The sequence below is a fragment of the Nyctibius grandis genome, chromosome 1, assembly GCF_013368605.1.
Source record: "Nyctibius grandis isolate bNycGra1 chromosome 1, bNycGra1.pri, whole genome shotgun sequence".
Classification (NCBI taxonomy): Eukaryota; Metazoa; Chordata; class Aves; order Nyctibiiformes; family Nyctibiidae; genus Nyctibius; species Nyctibius grandis.
Window position 1 is genome coordinate 61673807 of NC_090658.1, and position 24751 is coordinate 61698557.

The 24751-nt window shown below is 42.0% G+C and overlaps 2 protein-coding genes across 2 annotated transcripts in view; one reads left to right on the top strand and one right to left on the bottom strand.

The window, feature by feature from the left end:
- SYTL3 (synaptotagmin like 3) overlaps positions 1-3393 on the top strand; it is a 31327-nt gene extending 27934 nt beyond the window's left edge. The window contains exons 13-15 of the mRNA XM_068396839.1: positions 1079-1187; positions 1889-2094; positions 3263-3393. Of these exons, the coding sequence (XP_068252940.1) occupies positions 1079-1187; positions 1889-2094; positions 3263-3393 (446 nt within the window). The remainder of the gene's footprint in view (positions 1-1078; positions 1188-1888; positions 2095-3262) is intronic.
- A 1141-nt stretch (positions 3394-4534) lies between these two features.
- Positions 4535-24751, bottom strand: part of EZR (ezrin) — a 37999-nt gene continuing 17782 nt past the window's right edge. The window contains exons 2-13 of the mRNA XM_068396949.1: positions 24261-24344; positions 19391-19486; positions 18296-18570; positions 17377-17460; positions 16587-16733; positions 13322-13418; positions 9829-9992; positions 8750-8880; positions 7885-8045; positions 7481-7573; positions 6288-6539; positions 4535-5947 (exon numbers count right to left, since the gene is read on the bottom strand). Coding sequence (XP_068253050.1) covers positions 5783-5947; positions 6288-6539; positions 7481-7573; positions 7885-8045; positions 8750-8880; positions 9829-9992; positions 13322-13418; positions 16587-16733; positions 17377-17460; positions 18296-18570; positions 19391-19486; positions 24261-24344 — 1749 coding nt within the window. The 3' untranslated portion in view covers positions 4535-5782. The remainder of the gene's footprint in view (positions 5948-6287; positions 6540-7480; positions 7574-7884; positions 8046-8749; positions 8881-9828; positions 9993-13321; positions 13419-16586; positions 16734-17376; positions 17461-18295; positions 18571-19390; positions 19487-24260; positions 24345-24751) is intronic.

The following is a 24751-nucleotide window of genomic DNA, read 5'->3' on the forward strand; positions in this document are numbered from 1 at the left end:
AACAGCTACTGCAAACTGTGGTTTGTGGTGTGTTGTATTTTAAATTCATTAAAATCCAAACATTTGCCAACTTCATCTTTTTGTTCTTTTTAATGCCAGCAAATCTGCACATTACAATGGCAGCAGTATGATGCATCCAGCTGTTTGGCTGGACAGCTTGTGCCTGTCATGGTGTTGCCAGTAGACCTTATTCTGGAGGTATTCTAAACTGGACACAGCAGTTTTACTGACCAAGGCAGAGACTGCCAATTTCATGAAAAGGTGGAAGGGAAATGGCTGCAAGGGTACTGGACCAGCACCCTTGGCTTCCTCCAGTGGTCTCATTTTAGAGAGATTGTTTCACTTGGAAGATGTTAGGTTCAAAATGTACAGTCAGGATGCAGTTTTTGATAATGAAAGACTTGTAAGGTACATTAAGTACTGCTGTATTGTGTCAGAGCAACCACCTGCTGGTGGAGTAAAATAAACACTTTGGGGAGAGGACAACTTGATTTTCCTTACCTCCCTAGATCATAGTGAGGTATGCAGACGTTCACAGCTCTAGTAGTGCTTTCTGTGTTCAGGATCATAGCAACAGGTAGAGACCAACAGAAAGATCTAATTAGCTGTTAATGCTAATTTTGTTCCCTTTTCTTTTCCAGACGACCCCAAAGTTACCAGCTTGCTCTCTTCCGCTTTTCCTCCCTATGCATGCCTGGGTGCAGGGTCTCTGCTCTATAGCTAGAGCTGTAACAGAGAAGCGCTACCACACTGGGGGTTTGGCTGTTTCTCCTGCCTCTGGCTTTGTTTCAGAGAAACACTCCTGTGGGTACTACCTTGTGTTTACTTTTCACAAATACAACAGAAAGCTCTGTGTTTGGAATAGGACTCACAAAGCAACCTGCTACTCATTGCTTGCTTTTTTTCTGTGAATCATACACTATACAAGCAGGTTAAAAATCTTCCAAATGATCTTAACACAGCACTATGAATCCTTATTGCAGTAGTACTGTTTAGTCATTTTCCTACTTATAGCAGCATCTTAGGCCATCAGCTGAATGAACTGGTTTATTTAACATGATAAATGCTCCTGTTTCAGGAAAAAAAGATCAAGGAGTTCCCAACTGCCAGCTTCAGGTTATGATATTTGGGGCCAAGAACTTGCCCATGCTGAGATCTGCTGGAATGCCAAACTCATTCGTTAAAGGGTACGTATGAGACCTAATACTTCAAATAGGAAATATGTCACGCACATTCTGTACAAAGGTAGGTATTAATGTGTTTTCAGCAAGAGGCTGGCATGTGAAAGTGGCATTGCCCACACTCTTTAGTCAGACTTCCTTGTAATGGTGGCATTTGGGCATCTGCACAACAGCTTTGGCTACATTGAAAAGTAAACTTTTATCCTCTTCATTCTAGACACTTTAAGAGGAGGGACTGAATTTTTCTTTAATGTGCTGAGTAGCTTGTGTGTGGGATCATTTTACGTTCTTACTGTCAGGCATCAGATGCCATTGGAAGTGTGACACTGAGATACACTTACAACATCTCTTAAAGCCATTTCACCTGCTGTGGCACCTATCTTTAGTGAAATGGGGGAGCATTTTATCTACTGAAAGACAGGTTTCAGGCAGTATTGGATAACAGAACGGGGAGTAAAGACCCCTTCAGCCGTCAGTGACAGCAAAGGAAAAGCAGATCAGAAGAGCCTACTTGCACCTACACTGAAGGCAGACAGAAAGCGCAAATACCAAAATAAACACACTAGAACCATGTTCTACCTTGCACTTAAGCTGAACTTTTTTGCTATTAAAAGCAAACCAAAGGGCCCTAGTTGATTATTGCAAACGTTCTGTTTTTCTGGTTGAGAAATCCATAACCTTGCTGAACTCTCATTGTTTTTGGGAAGTTGTCTTATACTTCCAAACCAAGCAGAAGTAAAGCGAAAGACTCCTGTCCTGAAGAAAGAAGCCTGTCCCCAGTGGAAACACTTGTTTGTCTTTGATGGTGTTACCCCAGCTCAGCTACAACAATCATGTCTACACTTGACTGTCTGGGACCAGTCAGCTTTCAGCTCAAGCGATCAGTTCCTGGGAGGAGCCAAGCTTGGTGCAAGTAAGTTCTTTGTCATTAAAATTAAAGGTAATTTGTGAAGAAGTTAATTTACTTTACATTCTAAATAATAATGACACTGTGCTATTTAGTACCTGCTGTTATGTGCCTACACATACAGCCCCAGCCCCTGTCCTAAGCAACTTGCAGTCCTGGGCTTTGAGCCTGCAAGAACCATTGCATGTGGTTTATTTGAGGCCTGTCCAGAAGCTCAAGGGTGTCAGGGGGAATTTTCAGGAAAGCCATTTGTTAGCGTGGTTAACTTTTAGGGCCAGAGCCTGGCCATGCAGAAGACAGGCACAGAAAAGTTGGGTGGAGTCAACTCATCTAGACCTTTTTTTTTGAGACTTGTTCCTTGAGCTGTTTTCTATGAATTGGCTGCTTTTAACTACTGCCTCATCAAAAGGAAGCACAAGAACTAATGATCTAGTAGACTCCAACCTTGCTTATACTTGTGCTTATTATTTTACATCCACAAATCAATCCAATCACTGGGAGATAAAGTGCAACTTGCTCAGAAAGGCCTATTGCATATCTGAGTTTTGGGCTCTGTTCTAACATAAGAGCGAGCCCTCTTTCTCAGGGCTCGTTGAATAGGCCCTGGTTTCAGTATTTGAGATGAAAGGGCCAAAAAGATTGAGGCTTAGTCACTTTCTCATGGTATCAACATGCACTTCAGGGGAGTATTATCACTAGTAACAACTCAGTGCTGTGCAGGGTTCCTGATGAGCTTCTTTTGATTGTCCTACCCAGCATTTTCCTTTCTGCTAGAGCAGGGACTACCTGCTTCTGAGTGAAGAACAACTATCCAAGCCCTAAGCCTAGTAATACATGAAAGTCACTGGAGATTAACTGAAGCAGGAAGCTTTGTGCCATTCTGCTAGTTTTAGTATGCACACTGGCTCCTCTGCTTTTAAGTCATACAAAGAAAAAAAATCTTTCTTTCCTGCAAGCTGAGAGTGAGTGATCCTAGTTTAACAGGATGTAAGTAACGCTTCAAAAAAGTAACTACATTTTATTGCAATTAATGCCTTAGGAGCTCCAGAACAGCTGAAATGATTGTTATAGAAGTGGGAGAAGCAGGTTGTTTGTTACCCAGTCAATTAGACCAGAAGTTGGGTGAGGCCAAGTGAAAAGTAACCCTGTCACCTTTCCTTTTGCTTTCTTGCAGAGGAATCGTTTGGCTGTACAGACCTTGTTTCTCAGTCAGTGCTCCAATGGAAGGAAGTGCTCCGCAGTCCAAACACGTGGATGGACTTCACCCTTTTACTGCATTCAAATAAGGAAAACTTTAAGTCATGAGACATTACTGCACGACGACTTTTCCTTCCCCCTGTGTGATGTTTTAAATTCAAGTACCTTTCAGGTCTGGGGAAAGGTATGCTGCAATAGTACCTACTCCAGCTTTTGGGGAAGAGTTATGCATTTGAAAGTGTGTGACATTGTGAAGGTTTTATTTCTCCAAAAGTTCATGCTTTATCTGAACTTTTGATAAGTTCTGTGTCTCTAGCAGGAGTAGAAGGTTGGTATTATTTCTTCAGGAGTGACAAAAGTTTGAAATGCATTATGCCGACAAGACAACTGTAGCCAGATGATAACGCAGTTTTCCGTTTCTGGGTGCAGCAGAACAGTATTTAATCACAGATAGGAATCCTTCTTAGAGAAAAGAACTGTTACCTTAAGGAAGTTAGAAGCTTTCACTCTGATCTTGATGTTTTATACATGTTCAGAGAGAATTCAAAACTAGCTTATCGTTAACCACTTGCTGCAAATGGGTAATGCTAACACCTCTGTGCTTCAGAATTATCTCCAGTGCCAGTCCCCTAAAAAGCTCTGGCCTGTGGCCACATGCCTTTCAAATGTGTGCTCTATCATGGTGCTTAAAAGCAGTTAAATGTATAAATTCTCCCTCAGCAGGAGGAGTGTGGGACAACAGCTAATAGCATAAATGTAGTTGTAGGAAGTTCCTGGTTATCAGCTTCCGCCATAAGACAGCATTAACAAGTGCTGTATACCATACGGATCCGACAGGACAAGAGTTTAGCTGAACATCATTTATTCATGTGAACTGGTAGAAATGCAAGCTTAAGGCCCAACTACTGTGTCAGTTCACTTTGCCTCAGATGTAGGGTTACAGTCAGCAGAAACTTCCTACATACAACCACAACTAGTGCTGCTGCTGCTGCTATGTACCTCTTCCTGGGGACTCAGGTGAAGATGGTCACGCTAGTCCTTTCTTCCTTTCCAGGTCAGTGTGGCTTTTAAGAAGTTGAGTTAAAGACACAGGGATTCATATGCTAAGCTCAGAAACTGAGAGCGCAGTGGCACACCTTACACAAAATACACCCCCCACAAGAAACACCTGACTCCAAGTCCTTTGTTACTTTGCAGATCTTTTATTTACAAGTTTGCTGCTGCAAATAAAAAAACACACAAGATTCAACTTAAGTATAAAGCAGCACAGATGTCATAAGTGGAAGAGAAGAGCTGACAACATACTGTATCTCACTTTCTAACAGATTTTCAAGGGAAGGGGGAGATTAGTGGGGAAGGAATGGTCACAGAAATGCTCTCTACTAGAGAGAATACAACTGTGATATAAACAAGCAGTCCCTTCATCTCTGGAGTCTGAAACTTTAAATCAAACATTTAAAAAAAATTAGAAAATTTGTTAGAAAAATAGGTGCAGTAAAATTGTAATATTTTGAATCATGTGTACATAAAACAATTTTCATTAAGTAAAAAAATGATCTTTACAAATAATGCTTTATAGCAAATAATCAGCTGCACTGTATCAGACTACAGTGTTGTTGAGGCATTTTTACAGATGCAAGTCTTATTAAATCTGAAAAGTAACAAAATATACAGAGCAAAACTATTTCCCTTTAAACTAGTATTGCATATTTTATATATATATATATAAATACTACACTATAAGTGATCAGTAATGAAGCTGGAATGCCAACACAGTCACGTATCAGATTCCAACAGAGTATTTGCCTAGTTGTTATGTGAGGAGGGTGTCAGTGTCCCTGTGCCGCACTTCTGAGCCATCACTGCAGAATTTCTCCAGTTGAGAACAGAGAACCAGAACAAGCCTAATTTCTACACAAAGTAGTTGAGGTGTTGTCAGTTCTTAATGTGCAGGGGGAGCGAGGGTGGGCACCAAGACAAAAAACAGAGTGTAAAAACACATACACACCTGTGTACACACACACATACAGGTGCTTGCAAATCCCGAATTGTACAACCTGTCTTCTCAACTGTTGGACTTTACGCTGTAACTAATAATACGAAGACATATGGCACAAAATTCACCCACAGTTGCTTATTTTTAGACCAAGCTGAATCCAGCACCTGCACAGGACACGTATCTTCAACTAGTAGCATGGCCTGTTAAAATTTGTCTTGCTTAAAGAGAGATGTGACATAAGGCCTTTTGGCACTAAGCAAAGGCATGAGCAAGTTACCAGGATCAGTGGTACGATGAGTTTTTAACTATACCAAATTTAATAGAAGGTATGGAATAAAAGGGAGATTCAAACACCTCTGGGTTGAAGAACATTTGTTAAGTGTCATACAGTGACCCCTCCTCAGGGAAAAAAAAAAACCACTACAAAAAAACCCAAAACAAGAACACAGCATTAAGATCTGCCTTTCCCACAGTCCTGCCTTCTTGTTACAAGCAGCATTACATCGCCTCAAACTCATCAATTCTCTGCTTAGTGTTGCCTTGCCGTATCTGCCGCAGCGTCTTGTACTTGTCACGTCCCTGTCGCATGTTCTCTGAGTGGATAATATCATTGTGGGTCCTCTTATTTTCATCTCTAGCCTGGGCCAGCTCATCTGTCAGCGCCTGCAATATAAAGAACATTAAATACAGATTATACATGAGAAGCTCTCAGCTCATGACATTAGTGTTCTTTGGTGAGGGTTGACAGTTGTTAGATGACTGGACAGACCAGTGATACGGACACAACATATGGTTTCCATAAACACTATGGGTGATGTAAGTAATCTCACAGCCTGAGCAATGAGAATAACCTTTATATACCTTGCCTTTAATTCAAACTGCCTAGAGGAACTGTAAACGAAGAGGAACTATCAAGCTTTGTGTGCTTAACCAAGTAGTTAAATGATCTGTTTTCCAGGAACAATTTGTTATGTTACTCCCCATCCTCCAAACATTGTCTTACCCTCAATTGCCTCTGTACACGTTCATTCTTCTCTGCTTCAGTAACACGTTTCTCCTCGTTGCGGTCATTCCTGATCCCCTCGCTGGAGAACTCTGCGCTGTAGGCAGAGTACTCGGATCCTTCATCTTGCAAGTTATCATGGACATGGTAGTTCACTGGCTCATAGACAGGCGGTGGGGGTGGAGGCGGAGCAGTCATTACCAGGTGTAGCTCCTCCTTTGTCTTTACCAGATCCTCCTGGGCTTCCTTGGCCTTTGGGAAAAGAGTGAGAAATACTTTCATGCAATTCTTGCTTTAAACCAGCTTAATGAACACTTCAATGCTTATCTCCCAAGTTTTGTCAACCTACAATGAAAAGCAAGAGAGAGGGAACTAAGTCTCTGCAGCTGACGGTACTCTGTTACAGTCTTACGCAGAACTTTTTTTTGTTGCTAGTGATGCTATCATCATCCACTATGTAATGTGCAGGGGATCTAAACAAAGAATCTTCTTCCAATAAAACACAGTCTAGGAAAAACAGTTCTGTGGGACGTTACAGTTATCTTCATCCTGTTCTCCATGTGAAGAGCTGTAGGGTGTAAACATGGGTTCCACAGAGCAGGAACTTAAGATTCCCGAGTTGGCATTTTTAACACAGTTACACACAAGCAGTCAGCTTCCTTGCTGCCTCAGGGGTTCTGCCCTCCCACACAGTCTGCAGCGCTAGTTAGAGGGCACTGGGAGCACCAGGCACTCCAAGCCTTGCATGCTTTATTTTTTGGGTTTAGTGCACCACATTATTAAACTCTCCCAACCCAGGTACCAGGACAACAAGCCATTGACAACAGCACACTCTCCTCAAGACTGCTACCTGTGGTGTGGCTGCATTTGCAGCATCTTCTCTTGATTGATGTAATGTTTTCAGACATTACATCATGGATTGTGTCATTTATACATGTGGCCCTTCCCCTCCGTGGCTCCAAGATGAGGAGCATGTTTTTAGGTTTTATACAGGCTTCCATTTTGACTGAAAGCTTGTTGGAAGAAAGGTGTTTTGCAGGCACATTGCACATTCATCACAAGTCTGCCCCTCTCTGCTGGTGTACAGACGTTTGTCTCCACATGTTTAGAGAAGTCACCCCAGGCTAAGCACTGCGGTTTGCTCTGCTCAAGTGTGGAACTTCAGAGCAACTTTGTAAAACAGAGATACTCACTCTGATTTGCCACTCTTCAACCTCGCTCTCTTTACGCCTCCTTGCCTCTTCAAGAAGTGCAATCTTGGCTGTATACTCTGCCAGCTCTGTAGCCTGTTGATAATAAAAGTGGAATTATAAGGACTCTTAAAACCAAACCAAACCAAACAAAAAGCCAAACAACAACAAAACACCGTCGACTGAGAAAAGACCCAAGTGTTATACTCCACTGTAATACAGACTGAAATAGGAAATTAAGAACAAAAAGTAGATTGCTCATGATAGAAACCAGTGCCACAATGACACTACTGCATGGTCTAGTGTTTCACTTCACTATGTTTTTCCCCAGAGAACAAGGCTTTGCCTTACTCAAAGGGCATAGTAACATGCCTGTATATCTTATCCTCTAAATGACCAGGTCTTACCAGCTGTTCCTGGCTCTTTATCTGGTCCATAGTTTGTCTCTCCAGCTCTTCCTTGGCCTGCAGAGCAGCCAAACGATCAGCTTCTAAGCGTTCTGCTTCCTCCTGGGCTCGTCTCCTTTCCTCCTCCAGCCGAATGGCTCTTTGGATCTGATCTGAGAGCTCTGGAAAAAGACAGATCAATGCGGTTAGTTCACAAGCCTGGTCAAAGCAAAGGGACTACAGAGAGTCTCTTAGGTAACTGCAGAAGTCATGACAAGCACTTGACTCCAGCCTGCAATATCCCTTCACTGTGCACCTCAAAGCAGTTATTTGCACAATACATCACGTAACTGAATTCAGAAATAGTCAGCTGCGCATTGTAATTAAATCTTCTGCAAGATATTTGCACTGAGGTCTGTAACACTGACATGATTCTGCTGCCTTTAATTGACAGTTTACTGCAAGGACCCGATGTTGCTGTCTCCAATCTGCTCATCTGTGCCTTAAAACAGAAGATTCCATTTCACTGGAAAGACTTGTTCCCAAAGTACCTTTTCTGTTAGGAGTTAAGTAGAAAGTACTTGAGAGCTAACTCTTGCTCACTGCTGGAAGAGGCTATCCTACTAAAAGCCTCTTGGCAACAGAAGAAAACAGAGTTCATGCCCTTCAGTTCCTAAATACAATCAGCAGATTTTATGCTACTTTCATGCTTTGGATGATACCAGTGCGCGCACGTGTGTGTATTTATCTGTATAGGTAGCTATTAATAAGCCTTGCCAAGAGGTCCCAGTGTCACCAGATTTAGGCTAGGTGTAGGCAGCGACCCATGTAACCCTTCTATAGAGCACAATACACGTGATCTGGTCAGCCAGTACAAGTACTTTACCTTTCTCTGCTCTCTGAGTCTTCACCTCGTACTCTTGTAGCCTCACCAGCAGCTCCTCCTTCTCCCTCAACATTTGCTCTTTCTCCCTCTCAATTGTCTCCCTCTTCTTCTTCTCATTTTCTAGTTGTTGCCTGTTAGAAACAGATTTCATGCTTGAAGCTCACTTTCAGACCTAAGCGACAGCAAGGCAAGAAAGTTGGCTGGGCATCTCTCCAGGCAGTTCAATAGGAAGTGACCGCCACAAAACAAGAGCCAGAAGACAGAAATACATATAGCCTGGTCCTTCATTCACTTCAGAATTTTTGCTCAGTTTTGGATACCCCATTTCATAATAAGATTTGTATTTTTGTTGCCCACCACAGAAATTTAGAACACCAAATAACTACTAGATGCAGAGAGAGAAAACCAGGACTCTGTACTGCACAGCAGAGATTTCACTTTGTTACTTCTGTCATAAGGAAAGTCAAGGAGGTGTAAAAACCAGAGCACTGAGGGAACGAAGACAAACAAGCTACAAATACAGGAGAAAAGCAACATGATTTCTTGAACCTGCAACCAGTGGCAGAAGTCCAATGGACCTGCTAATCCTTTTGCCTTGCCACTAAGGGGTCTCCCAGTTCCCTCTTCTCTCTTCGCAGTGTACACATATGCTCCCTGTGAAGGTTTGTCCCTTACTTCCAACCATCCCATGATCCAACACGTAAACTGGGTCCTAACACTCAAGAGTCAGGAGAATCCCCCTCTACATGTGCGTCACCGCACGAGAGCCCACCATGCCTTTACTCGCACCTTTGCTTGCAGCTCTCAAGACTGCAAAACAGGACAACAGACTACCTGGCCACAGGTCCGATCCAGAAGAGTAATGCTTACAGTCCCACTGCAGGATATCCTGAGTCCACCCCCATAAGCCAGAGCTCCAGGGCTACACATATGCCTTATGAACGTAGGACGGCTTCTGGCCTTGCCCAAGTGAAACCAGTGTTACCTACTGCTGTCCTACAGGTACAGCTGCCTACTGAACCCTGGCAGTTTGGCGTCATTTCTGCCACCCCATCCCCGCTGTCCATATTCCAGCTCACCTTTCCAGTTGTTTCTGGTGCTTCTCCTCCCGGGCCTGGGCTTTCATCTGTTGCACCTCAATGGTGTCGGGCTTCCTGCGTCGCATATACAGTTCATGGTTGCCCATGCAGAGCTGCAGGATCCTCTTGTTAATTCTCAGACGAGGGGCGTAAAACACAAAGTCCTAGAAGAGAGACACCACATGGTCAGCTTTCCAAGCATGCTTTCTCTTCTCCCAGCTAGCTGCAAGACAGATCATACTGCCACTAATTTCACTGTAATCGAGATGTATATGCAGGCCATTTACATATAGCAGCAGGGACTGCCAATATAATCTGAAGCCAAAACAATTGGAAGCAGTCATGGCACCAAGCCTGACAGCATTCAAGAAGCATTTGGACAATGCCCTCAGACACATGGTGTGAATTCTGGGGTTGTCCTATGCTGGAACAGAAGTTGGACTCGATGATCCTTGTGGGTCCCTTCCAATTCAGGACAATCTATGATTCTATGAATTGTTATTTATATTCTCCATTTAAAGTCTACACAGCATTGGCAAGTTACTCTTCTAGAAAAAGAATCTTTTAGAGAAAATTAACAATTCCTTTCAGAGGAGACTTTGTGGAGTTCGGAAACGTTGCAGAAGATTCTGGGTTGGCAGGTAACCATCTGGGTAACTCATAGACCTCTAGTATTGAGTAATTAGTTTTTAAGTTTGCATGGTTTTGTGACTGAAAGATAAAGCATGAAACTAAAAATGTATTGCAGACTATTACAGTAACTTTTTTTCCTGATCTATTTGAATCGATATTCAAGGCACCATCTGTGCTTTTTCAGAGAAAAATAAGAAATACCTTCCAGTATCATTCCTTCCTCTCCATGGCGCTTCCTAGTTAAGTTGACCTAGGCTGTTACAAGAGTATCAAATGAAGGCTATTTTTTTTGAACCACCAAACATACAGGTTATTTTGAGTATTGGGTTGCAGGCAGTAACAAAACACAAGACATTCTAAAATTTCTGGTTCTGCAAAAAGAACAGCCCCAAATTTCTTATTATCTGTGTTATAACCAGGCTTTTACAGAAACTGTACACCAGACTGGATCTTCTAGAAGTAAATCTGCTAAGAAAGGGATTCAGAGGGCCAAGGTCATTACCTGCCCGATGATCTGAGTCCACAACCATACACGTTTACAATGCAGTCTGAACTTAAACAGTGCACAGAGATGCAGAGTTTGTTCCTTTTTTTTTTGTGTGTACTATTGTGGACAGTGATATGGGCAGTGGGCAAGCTGCCACACTACCACCCATTCCTTAGAATCACTCTCCTATGGATTGCCTCACTGTCAGCAAGAGGTGGAACTGAGAAGGGGCGCACAGAGGCTCTACACTTTTGCACGGCAGCAGTGATTATGTCTGCCATTGCCTGAGCTCAGAAGCACAAGTTGTGGCTATCTCTGGAAAAACTCGACATCACGCTAGAAGCAATGAAAAGCTCTCCAAGTACTATTAAGATGAACAGGAATATGTTGAAAAAGACTCATTTTTTTCAAATGTATTTTCCTAATCTCCATACTGACTGCAGATGAGGCAGTCAGCGCGGCGTGTTGTGCTCCCCCACTAAATCCTGCCAGAGCCATTCTGAGCTGCACAGGCCCGATACTACTAACTGTACCTGCAAGCTATTCAGCCAACCTCCTATTTCTGACAAGTAGTTTAAAAAAAACCCAACCCAAACAGTTTGTGTACCTTGTAATGAACAGGTCCTGTCTTGAGGCAAGGTTGACCTACATGGAAGTAAATACTGAGGGCATGGATGGTGGTCGTAATTGTCTTTTAAGACCATAACCAAGGGACAAAACGTTCACATAAGAACATAAAAGAATCCCCTCCTTTCTTCATCCCCAGCCTCCTCCTGGTCTCACACAACTGGGAGCATCGGAGCTTAATATTTTAAAGATAATGTGCTGAAGATGTTAAAAGTATGTGGGCAGACAGGCCTAAAAATTAAAAAGCTTGTTCCAGGCAAGGTGCCACAGGAACCTACCCATTACATTAGTGCCTATTTAAACACTGACATTTAGAAACCTCCAAATTAAAGGGGAGCTTCCAACCCACATCTTGGTGGACTGAGTATTTTGCTGTAGTTACAATACTTGCCTTTTTAAAAGGAGACACAAGCGTATGAGAAGATCCAGACAACTTCCTGAATGCTCAGAATTAGTGTCCAGATAAGCTCTTCTTTCACACAGAGCTTTAAACATAACACCACCCAGAGGGAAAAGGACAACTGAGACAGAGGGAGGAAACATAACTGAGGTTTTCAAACTTAACACCTTTCTGTATCAGCCTCGTGCAAGTCTCCCATTTCAAACTCAGTCAGATTTACTGTTGGGGAGTGGATGGAAAGCTGTGATCCATAAACAGGAGATACAAATTTTTTGATGTACACCACATGTCCAAGAGGCTCTTCTACTGAGAAAAGCATGCCTGACAGAGAGCAGCTTTCTATCTCTGTGGAGTTTTGTTGGCTTTCACTAACAGCATCACAGAAAGAAGCTCCTCTCTCCCCAAACCCAGGCTGTTATCTGGAAGAAAGCCCTGCAGCATGCTGTGCATTAGTACCCTTTAAATTATTGGGAAGATCTTTTTCTGTTAAAGAGATTTATAAGCCATCACTCCTTCTGCCAAAGCCAAACTGCTTATTATTTCTCAGGGCTGTACTTACCCACCAAGGCCAAGTACTGGGGTGGGGGAAGAGAAGAGGTCTTTCTCAACTATTCCAATGATTTCACAAGAGTGACAGAATGAGATCCACCTGTACCAGTTATTCCACTATGTTCTCAACAGGTCAAAGTAAGTTGCTAATTCTTCACTAAAATAACTCTGAAAACATGTTTCTCAGTATTGAAAAGCAACATTCACAGGTAGCTACATTTCAGTTCTTCACAGAAATCATATCCTTGCCATTTAGCCTAGTATTCAAGAAGGTCAATGAACACCATGGTTCTTAATTGGCTTTTACTCTTTCAGTAGTGTGGAAGTGAGCAGTCAGCATTAAGATGGGAATCCCTATGTATCCACGTGGTTTTGCAGTAACATTTGAATGATTTTTGTGGGTTTTTCTTTAAACAAACAACAACAAAAAAGTTACCCACCAGCTTCCATGCACTGAAAGAAATGGGGAAAGGACTAGTCTCAGTACAATGTGGCCAGAAGACTCACAGAACTAGCAAAGAGTCTCAGAGTTAAGCATAAGGCTATCTAGTTTGTTAGAAAAAAGGTCTCTGCAGATGTAAAATCCTTGTCTCTCCATGTTAGATGGAGAATAAATAAACCCTTTATTTATGCCGCAAAGAAGAACAGACAACTCTAAATACACCCCAAATACTAACGCTCATTTTGCATCTAGAATATCTGCAGCTTTCTCCTCTCCAAAGGTGACTTTATTTTAAGATGAAACAGTATTAGTTGTTCATATGCAGTATCCAGAAATCGGTTCTAGATGTACTTACTGGTGCCTTCTTGTCAATAGGCTTTATAACAAACTTCTTGTCATTGAAAGAGATGTTTCTGATTTCGCTCCAGGGGAACCCAATCTTTGGAGTCAGTCTGGAAAGAAAAATATTTTTAAGAGATGCTGCAATGAACATTTTTTTTTTTTTCCCCACATTGCTTCTAACACACAGACTCAGTGGGATGCAACACTTCACACAGCTCTGCCAACAGAGAGAAGACAGTAGTTGAACCAAAACCTCACAGGGAGTATGGAAAGAAGCCCAGTCACCTCCCTTACAGAGTCTCTTCTCATTTTGGTCAGCCACCCTATTGCCTTTTGGCTATGCAGTAGGGATGGTCTCTACTGAAGCCACACACTCAGCTTTACAAAACACCTGCTTTAAATTAATTTCTTTGAGATCCGGGCCTAATATCCGCAGCATGGAGGCTTTAGGTATATGTGCTGTCCTTCCAGAAGGCTTCTCGTACATCACGGAAGGCATAAGCAAAAGTAACTCAGCCTCTCCCCACACCTTCTAGCACCCAGAGAAGTCTACCCTGCTGTGTAACAGCTAGCCCAGTTACCTCCATGCTGCCTTCCCTTCTGAAGTGCTGGGCAGGCACAAACACGATTGGTAGAAGCAGATTTCTTGTTTTTTGTTTCCTCCCCTAGATTACGGGCAAGGCTAGTAACAAAGAGCCCTGTTCTTTCCTCCCATGCGAACTGCTCTTTCAGCCCATCCCACTAGTCATGAAGCAGACCTTTACACGTTGGTCATGCAACGAGCTGTGCCATGTGGCTCTCTCCTATCGGAAAGCACCCCTACGAAGCAGAGGGAAAGATTCTGACTCCCAGATGTTCCTCACTGCTTAGGAGCTCAGGTCTGTTGGTTTGTTTAAAATTACTTCTTTAAGTTTCACTAATCATTTGAGATTTTCCTCTGCTTTAATTTCTCCAGCCTCTTGCATATAAAAAGCATCAAGTTATTCATAAGATCAAATGCTTCCGAGCCATTCCAGTACTTCACCCTTACATACCTGCCCAGCTCTGTAGCAAGTTTTAATATTACAAGGACTTGCATATTTGGCTGTAACTAATTCCTTTAGTTCCCCCCCCAACCAAATATTTCAATTTTTATGTTTAATGTAACATTATTATTTTTTCATTCTTATCAAGGGAGGGTATATTCTCTAGAGATAGCAGTTATCGATTAAGAATTGTGTCTTACATAAATGATAATACCAACAAGCAATCATCTTCTTCTTATCTAAGCCCTCCAATACATGTCTCTGACACATACCAAAGTGCTGACAATTATTTCTATTTCAAATGGTTTGAGGACGCAAGTATTAATGTTTAGCACTTAGACAAACGTCTGTCATCATGGTGACCCACTCGAACTCTAAGAATCCTTTCTATGGAGCTCATTGGTTAAGGAAAAAAGCTGGCAACTTTGGAGTCATTTGACTCACTGTCACAGAGATGGAAAGCTACCACACAGCACAATTTTGCTGGGCCCAAGCGTTTAAAACAAACAAACAAAACCAAAAAAAAAACCCAAAAACCCACCTTGTTTTGTTTAAAATCAAACATCAAGAATAAAACACATCCTCTTCAGAGCTTACCATTCCCTAACCTTTAACTGAACTGCAAGATTATGCAACTGTGTATATGTAACATTAAGTAAGAACTGTAATGAAAATAATTTGATTAGACTAAGATTAACTAATTATTCCAGCCTCCGTCATATTCACCTAAGTGTTTCAACTCTAGATAATACAGTATGATGGACAACTACAATAATTCACTTATTAGTTCTCTTGCAGATTCTCCTCTAATGCAGGAAAAAAAAAGCTCGAAAATACCTCAAAGCAGGACACTGACACATGCTGCAGTATAGAGGCTCACACACCTATAGCACAGTCTCATTTTCCTCAGGTTGAACTTCAACAATGAAATCTTTGCTTTTTCACCTTTGCCCCAGTCCTCAAATTTTGCACGTACAAACCAGAGGCAAGGTACGCATCACTATTTTTCTAGTCCCCGTATCTGCTCAAAAGACTTAATTACATAGCAGCAAGAGTTACAGCAGAAACAAGCTGTTTATTCCAGCACTGTATTTGTTTTGCAAACGCTCTTGATAGCTCTTTACAGTCAATGGCTATATTCTGTCTGCTTCTGCAGCTCGAAAAACCTGTTTGTGTGACCATGGTTACATAGCAAGACTAGTCATTCAAGACTGAAGTATTACATGAGTGAAACTACTTTTCTTTCAAGTGACACTCCTTGTTTTCTGGGTGACAAAACATATTAGCATTGCAGAAAAGACTGCATATCTCTTTGCCATCTTAACAGAAGCTCCAGAGAGTTCCAATTAATATTTGGGTTGCATTCAAAGCTTTTTGGAGGCAAAGATGTAGAACAGGTGAAATCCCCTCTGCATTACAATGACACTGTTATAGATTAGTGACATGAAACCAACTTGCAACAGGGTGGGCGAGAAGCAGCAATGTAGACAGCAACGCTTCATCTAAAAAAAGTCTAGTTCAACTACCCTTCAATCTTTCAATTGTGGAGTATTAGAAGGACTAGCAAGCTTAGACACAGCTGTTCGTGCCTTCCTTTTATGTTTATTTATAGATGTAGTCTATCATTTCCCACGTACTATCCAATTAATAATGGCTCCGCCTTTACCAGAAGGGCTGATTAAAACTATGCGTACCTTAGCAAGACCTCATTTCATTCCTTGTTCACGGTAACTGTATAGGTTAATTCCTCCCTGGGTTCTAGATGTTATCTGGCTTTGGTTTCATGTCTGCCCCATAATTTGTCTTTTTCAAAACCAGGCCATTGTACACGTATCTATCATTAACTTCATAGGAACGGCCTCAGATGTCCAAACACTCTGCAGATATGTTAGCCTGTCTAGGTTCTTGTATTGTATCCACCGCTGGCATACCTGGCAACCTGACTCAAGGAAAAGCTTGGTAAGCTTTTTAGTTCAGGGTTCAGCTCTACAACAGTGCATGATTTACCAGATGGCACTGTACAACTGACATCTCTCTTTAGGTAGCACTAGCAGCTCAGACTACAAAGGTCAGGAAAGTCATGAAAACAAACTATGTGAAAGCTCATTTCATAGAACAGCTTCACCTACTGATCCAAAACTAGAACATAAGCAAGTTCGAAACTTTGCCCTGATCCTGTGAATGAGAAATGTCCCTTTGCTCCCACACCAGCCCTCACTCTGGGAATCAGAGGTGGGAAAAAAAGTGCCTTACTTATCATCCTTTTCATAAATGTTGAGCCCCAAGGCATCAACCCCCAGCCAAAGGTCAGTTCCTTTCTTATTCTTGATTTCAAAGTAGTTGATTCCATACATCTCCAGGTCTTGAGCAATCTTCAAGTATTCCAGCATGGCATTCTCTCTGGTTGAGACAGGAAGGAGAGCAGATGTTAGTCAGATAAATGGGAAGCTATCTCAGAAAGAACAAAGTCCTCAAGAGAAACAAGTAACTTTTCCTAAACCAACACTTCAAACACAAGAGTTCATACTGAACATTCAGTATTTGGGATTCACTTTAGGAGTTACACTATTACACCTACGAACACACAAGCACAGAGAGTACTCCCATTTACCAAGCCCTAGTATTTCCAGACAGAAAATTAGCAACATTTGTCTCTTCCAGCAGTTATCCTTGTCTCAAGGTATAGTACGTCAGAAAGGTATAGTACCTGAACTTTCCCCATCTGCCAATGCAAATGCTTCAATAAACTTAAGGTTAGATGCACACCTGTACTTTTTTTTCCATGCAAAGTCATTGCTAGTGTACTGTGCCTAGGTTCAGGATTTTTCAGGAAGCCATCCAAGAGACTGTTCTCAGCACAAGTGTGAAAATCCTGTTGAGTTTTACCATGTGATTTGATGTTGGACTAGAAAATACACACCAAGGGTTCCCCCACACAGGCAACTCTTGGAGTCTATTTCAAAAGCATGCTGTAAAACTGCAAGCTTAAAGTAATCAACCAGCAACAAGGTGACTGGCCCAGGGACCAATACAAAACACTTACTTGAGCATGCCACTGTGTTCGGCATGCCACACCTGGATCCGTTCTTCCCACTGCTCTCTGGAGAGTTTGTGCTGGTCCATCACCCTACACAAAGAAAGAGATACTAGCAAGATTAGACTTTGTGTTCTGCAGTATCCATTGATGCTGATCTTTGCTATACTCTTACTGAAAAATCAGTCCCACCCGTGAAACCTTACTGAAACCAAGAGGAAGATCCTACTCAGCCCAAAGATGTACTCTGTGAAGCAGAGCAATTCAGAATGAACAAAAAAACCTCTGCAAAGCATTTCTGGTCATTGACCAGAGACATGAGAGGAGTAAGCAGAACACTGCAAAAGAATCACATACGTGCTGCAGACACCAGAAGATTAAAGCAAAGCAAAAGTTGGCGTCATTCCTGGAATTAGACGCTGTGCAGAGTGTCATCAGGAAGTGTAAACAAAAGCCATTTGTCTGATAACATACATTTATCCTCTGTGGGGATGGACTACGTGGCCCCAAGACATGCTTTCCAGATACAGAATTTTTAGGACTGTACAGTAGGATTAAGGACACACAACCCAAACTTCTCCAGGGATGACACATTCATGACTGAAGGCTACTCTTCTCTTCTTAAAGATGAGACATTCATACTACCAGTTACCAGGACGACAGCAATGTTTAGAAAAGAAAAGCTGAATTCAAAAGTATACTTCCTCTCCCTAACCAACCCAAAGAGAGAACACAAAAACACACTCCGACAGATAGAAATAAAAAAAGGAAAAAACTCAAATGCATACAGTTCAACTAAAAAAAAAGAAATTAGAAATCATGCTTTCAGTGAACCTCTTTGTATTTAACTAGAATGCAAATTTTTTACTTTAAAAAAAAAAAAAAAGGGCTGAAAAAAATGCGAGTCTGCATCAACCAACTCCTTCACCTTTGGGGGATCAGACGCTCTGAATTGAGGTATCCAGGCTTGTGCACATCTTTGTTGTAATCTCCAAATTTGGCCTGCACAGCATAGGAGCCAAGGAGTACTGCTGTTTCAGGAGGACAGTAGATCTCATCGCTGAGGATTCCTTCCTTCACCTGCAGGAAGAACAGCTTCTGCGTGATGTCCTGGATTAGCTCTTCAGACACATCCTCTGGGAAGAACTTGGCGCGGAATTTGAACTGGAGGGGATTCTCTTTTCTGATTTCTTGAGCAGAAACCTGAGGACAGAGGTGACAACACAACTGAGCAGGGTTGCAAACAACAGAATAAATTGCTTTTATACAGAAAAAGGGATTTGGGGCATTTGCCTTAAGAGGTGAGTGACTGGCAACTCATTACTGGCATTCCTTAATTCTGGCTGCTTACTGGTATGAGAACACAGGGGAGACACAATGTTTTCCAACTGAGCCAGTAAAATTCTGCTTGCACAGCAAACCTTGGTCACTGGAGAATGATTTACTATGCTGTATGAGATGGCAAACCCCTCCAGTATTGTATGCGTTTGACAGAGAACAGCCCCCTGTCATTTAACAGGTATGTCACCGACTGCCCCATCAAGAAAAACTGTTCATACCCTCATAAGAATTGCAAGTCCAGAAACAAGAGCATATCAGAGGCACCTGCACTCTGTTACAACTGCTCAGCCTTGATGTGACCTATCTTTCTGATTAGTGCAACAACTGATGCTGCACAAGCAGAGACTAAAACCATCACTAGCCAAGATGTTCCTCCAGACACAGCAAGAATAACTGCTTCTACCCAACAAAGTACCATATCAAGCTGCTGCTGTACATCTGACAAATGCTATAAAGCTTTCTACAATTCACACAGAGAGAAAAGGAAAACTTCCACCATGCCACACCTCACCCAAACAGTTCCCATGGAGGTCACAAAGCTTTCTCTAAAAATAATCCTGGAATTATGAGAATTAAGGAACAATCAACAACTGGCACAAGATTTATAAAGTTGCAGCCAATAACACACCAGGAATCATGTAAGCATTAACCTTTGTTCAGCAATTAGCCCGAAGTCTGTTACCTTTTTATCAAGCTTCAGCCAAGTCTGGAATCCTTTGTTGTCCACATACTGAAGACCAAAGTACCACACTTCTCGCAAACCTATTGTTTTAACCACCTGCAACAGAAAGGTCAAAAAAAGAAAAGTTATTGTAGGTAACAGTTCACTTGAAGTCCAGGTAACCTCTCAAGCCCTGCATCACCTGCAGGCACAGGGAACAGCCTAAAGCAACTCATCTGGCAACTCTTAATTTCATCTTGTAGACAAACATATACAGCTGCCATAGTACATGACAGCAGTGACAGACTAAGCTACTTGTCCCACCCATTTCCTAGGAGAAGATGATTCTGGAGAAACCAGGAGAGACAAACGGGGCAAGTGACAGGCCACCAACTGCTAGACTGGTACACTGGCAGCACGTGGGGCTTCTGCTTGCTTGTATCTACTGGCCCTTCTTAAAACTGTATTTGGTGAAGCAGAAAAGTTATTTCTCTCACCAAAGCTTATGGTGAGATGGTCTGTAATAGTGTTAGTACTAACTACAACTAGTTAGTAGTACTAATGGCTGAAGTGATCTTGTCTGCCAGACACCAAAGATTATTTGGCTGGAGAAAGCAACTGAGGGATGCTTCACGCAGTAAGCTTCTTGTGTGGTTTTAAGAATGAAAACAAGCTGCAAGTATTCTCAGTCAAGAGTATTCTTTTTTTAAACTCACACAAAGGCTGGTTTTGAAGGACAAAATATATTGATGGCCCAACATTAGGACAAATTTCATATATATTGTAAATACTAACCAGACAAAAGATCCAGAAACACCATCCGTTGGCTGGATGGCACACTTACTAGTGAAAATACTCCTGTTTGGACACATTCCTTTTCCTCAGTGGAGGACATAACCTAACAAGTTCCTGACCTCCTCCTGCTCTTGAGTGCTGCTTCTTAGAGCTCAGTAGTTTGCTGCCAGCTCATCTACCTGTAAAGCTGTGCTCTAGACAGAGCTGAGATCTGGAAAGATCTACCACACACATATCTGGATCACTTCCTTGATGTTATTTGCAGAGTAGCCCCTCAAAAAGTGATGTAGGCATCACCACAGGGAGCTGAACTGAGTGGAAGGCAAGAACTTTCTAAAACTACTTTGCAAGTTAGGAAAGTATGACAGGCTCGAGAGGATGTAGTTACAAGTGCTTCAATAGGTCCGAGATCTCAACCAAGGGTCTGTTTCACTCTACCTCTTTATAGTACTGCTGAAGAGCAGACTTGAGAGAGACAATTATTTTAGAACACTTAATCAGTTTTTGCTGTAGTTTCCCTTATATTTTCTTACCGGTGAGCTAGAAGCCAGCAGTCTGTACCTGGAAGCCAGAGCTTCCTGGGGTTGGGAAGGAGACAGGGAAAAATGCACCATCCTGATTAGCACTCTGAGAATTACTGTTTGTGTTACATTGTTGAAGAACAGGCAATCTGTAAAGTCTAGTGATATAAGCAGACCAAGAAAATTGCATAGTAGTACGAAAAATGTCACTAAGCAAATATAATTTTTAAGGATAAAGAGGTCAGTGCCTACTAATTGAGGAAATGAGATAGCTTCATAGCTAGACATTGTGGGCTGTACTCAGTAGGCTACAGTTTATATATTCTACTTCAGTAGGGCCATAAGTAACTAGTTATAACTGACTAGAGTTTATGTAAAACAAAAACAACCCAACAAACAAAAAACCCCAAACCCCACAACTTTTTTAAAAAGAGCTGGGGTTCTGAAAATACTTCAACCTCTACTTGACTAAAAATTCCTTTTCCCTCCTCCCCAAAGCAGCTTGTTTCACCACAGAACAGACAAGTTTTCTGACAGCTAGATGTATTTTTAGAAGGGTGAGAACTGTGCTTTACTCAGTCTAGCAGAACAGCAGGGGTATGTTGAGCGTGGTACTTCCTGTTGCACAAAAAAGTGTTGCAACTTTGTTAAAATAACAAGTTGCATAAATCAAGCAGTTATCAGGTTATCTCTGAATGTCTCCTACAACAGAAGTAGTACACTTTTTCCATAAATCAAGTTAGCAAGCTTGCAGAAGTTATGACCCCTCAAGTTCTTTCCAAAACCTAAAGGCAAGGAAGGAAAAAGTATTAAGCTAAACTTCAGTTTGACCATTTGAGTTCCAATACAAGGAACAAAGACATGAATGTTTCAGGCTGCATTCTGGGAAACAGTTTGTCAAATTCCTCCATAGCAAAACAAGGAAGAACTAAGAACCAAGGCATTATATTCAAGATGGAAGACACCTCCCCACCCCCTCAAATGCATGAAGCAGCATGACATCTTAAGTCTGCCCATTGCACCCAGAAGCGCATTCACTCCCAGAAACTGCCAGTGGCACATTCTCCTCCACTTGAATTTCTTTTCCTCGTGGTCAGGATGGCACATGGCTGCCTGGGAGGTACTCCAGCCAGCTGCAGAGCCCACTGCCTTGGTTCTCGAGACACCTTGGACCATTGCGGCGTAAACTCTGCACAGGCCTGGCTTGAGCGGAGCTGAAGTCAGTATTCACAGGTTTCTACTATTCTCCCCTCTCTATAAAAGGGAGCTATAATCCACCTTACGTGCAGGATACACTTATGCTAGCAAAGCCTAAAGCACAAGGGTACTGCCAGAGTAGTTTTGCTAGCTGACAGCAGGCCAAGAAATCATCTTGTGGTTTTTAAAAATAGCCTGCTTCTTCAACGCCCTTTTCACCCCACAGTGGTTCTGCAGTTCAAGATGGGCTACTCCTCATACCTGCAAAAACCTGTTGCCTCCACAGGCTTTATCGGAGTGTAAACTCCACCCGAGATAAGGGCCTAGTAAAAGACTTTCACAGCAGAAGTGAAGTGGGGATGTCAGAATAGTTGCAGCTAAACATATGGTCTTCACCTTCCCCAGTTTTGGGCTGCACACTTCTACCTTAGTGTCTTCTCTTGATATGCAGAAGTACACCCCAATAAGGTATGGACTACAGGTAAGAATTTCCAATCACAGGTTTTAAACCTGAGCCATAGGGTGTAAGAAGCAAATCTTCACAAGACGATAGTCTATCCCAATAGCGGAATATGCTGCAACAAGCAGAGTCTTCAGAAGTCCAGAACAACCTAGACAGCAAGCTAGAAGTATCTCCAATCTGAAGCATCCTGCCTTTTTCCATGTTCTCAGGATTTTGTGCCTCTCAGCTGGAGGTCAAGTAGTTTCTCTTCTGCCAGAGAGATGACCCTGACTCTTAACAGATGTAAACATTAGTGAATATACCAGGGAGAAAAAAAGTCCTTCTCGAATCCTTGTCATAAGGAACATAGGACATACTTACACTGTCTGATCTAAGACATTGCTCTCAAAAACTTGGCTTTTAGTAATTTGGATTTTTGTTCCCCCCTCCCCGCCTCCCCCCCCCCCTCCGAGATGAAACCAGAGATCTCTGTTTGGGGTTAACATGGAAGGGGCTGGGGGAGGAAATTACCCTGATGCAAGGGTGGTCAGCAGTGAATGGAAAGTCAAACATCAAATGCTGGTTCCATAAGAATGCAGGCATTTGATATGCATTTCACCAGATTTCCAATCAATGAATACTTGATATTTATCCCACATCAGTAATAATCAAAACAATTAAAGTTAGATTTAACAATAAACACAGTTTTGTATTGTGGAGTTCTGCAGCGATTATAATTTGGTTTTCTCCTTTCACTCCCTCCAAGAAAACACTAAATGCTTTTGTTTGTTTGTTTTTAAAAAGTACTTCTCACTAGAAATCTGCCCAGTTGCCATAAGGCCTAGCAAGCTGGAGCTAATGCACTGAAATGAGAAATTGTACCAACAAAAGCTTATAAGGAATGGACATTGTTTAGCTACTTCTGCCTACTTGAGTTAAAGCACAACCACCCTTTGCTATCAAGGCTAGCAGGCGACAAGTGCAAACAAATTGCTGTAACACTTCATAAACAGCTTAATATGTGTAACTGAAGTCTGCATAGATCAATTCTTAGTTTTCAGGGTTCCAGCAGGAATATGTAGAAGCAAGCTTTTTTTAATTCCACAACAGTAAGTTAAATTTTTCTGCTGAAATCTAGGCCTTGGTTCAGTTTTATAAGAGCAAGCTACTTAAGAAAAGAATAATAGTTTTACAAAGTGCTCTTTTTTTTATTTTAGTTGTCTTTATCTGACCTTTGCAGGTCCATCTCCAAACAGACCTGTATATTGCTAACACAATAGCAGGAAGGATAACAGTAAGGGAGAAGAGTCTTGGCTACTCATGCCCTCCACTTTCCTGGGAACGCCCGGAGGCAGGCTGGACAAGTCTCTGCTCCATTCTGCTGCACAGTGGCTTTTTACAAGGTGTGTTATTATAATTGCTGCATGGAGAACACAAACTCTTCTGGTTTTCCAGTAGTCTGGCAAACTTAAACACCTGTGGCAAGTGGCTACCTCCAACTCAGCACCTGAATGAATGCAGCTATGCCTACACCTTTGTCAGCCATCTGAAGACCCGATTCTGAAGAGTTTTAGGCACAGGAACATTTTAATTTTAGAATTTAATAAATAAATAAGAGCTAAAGTGTATTTCAAAGCAAGAGATGCATTTCTACACATTACCTATGCTGTCTAGATGGTTTAGATCCCTTATGACACTTCATCACCCAGCATTGCTAGGAAAGACAGGTTTCACTGCAACATAACATGCCTGCAAGGATTTTTGCTTTTTTCTTTTACTGCAATGGAAATTAGAGACCTTAGTTTGGACCAAGGCCCTTTGATTAGAAGATGGAGAGAAGAAAGAAAGGTAGGTTTGGAATCCAGTCTTAAGAAAACACTATAGCCTGAAATGTACTCCAAGCTTCAACAAGAGCCCATACCAACCGTTCACTGACCTGGTCAAACAGCTGTTTGCCTGTAGTGTTTGGCTGGATGGCAAACTCCAGCTCCGCATCCATAGTAACAACTCGAACATTGATCTAAGGAGAAAAACAAAAAGCATTGTTTAATATGTACTGAAAGCTATTTCTTGGTGTTAACACAGTACTTTGTGTACAATACAGTCTCCACACTTTGATGCACTACCGTAACCTCTATAATATACACACTTAAGCCCCAATTAGATTTGTGTTATCACACCAGCAAACTTAATTGGGGCACTGAGTTTGCTGTCTTATCCAGATTGCTTTGCAGGTTCTCCTACTCAACACAGGATTGGATTGAGTTTCTGCTCGAATGAGAGGGCATTTTAAAGTTGACCGTTTCCAGGCCTAAAACCCCTTGGAATAAGGGCTCCTGTGAGTGCAGCATAGCTGCCTGCAGGCCATCCCTTGGATTACGAAAGGCCCTAATGACTAAATTAAATTTAAGACTTATAATTTAACTT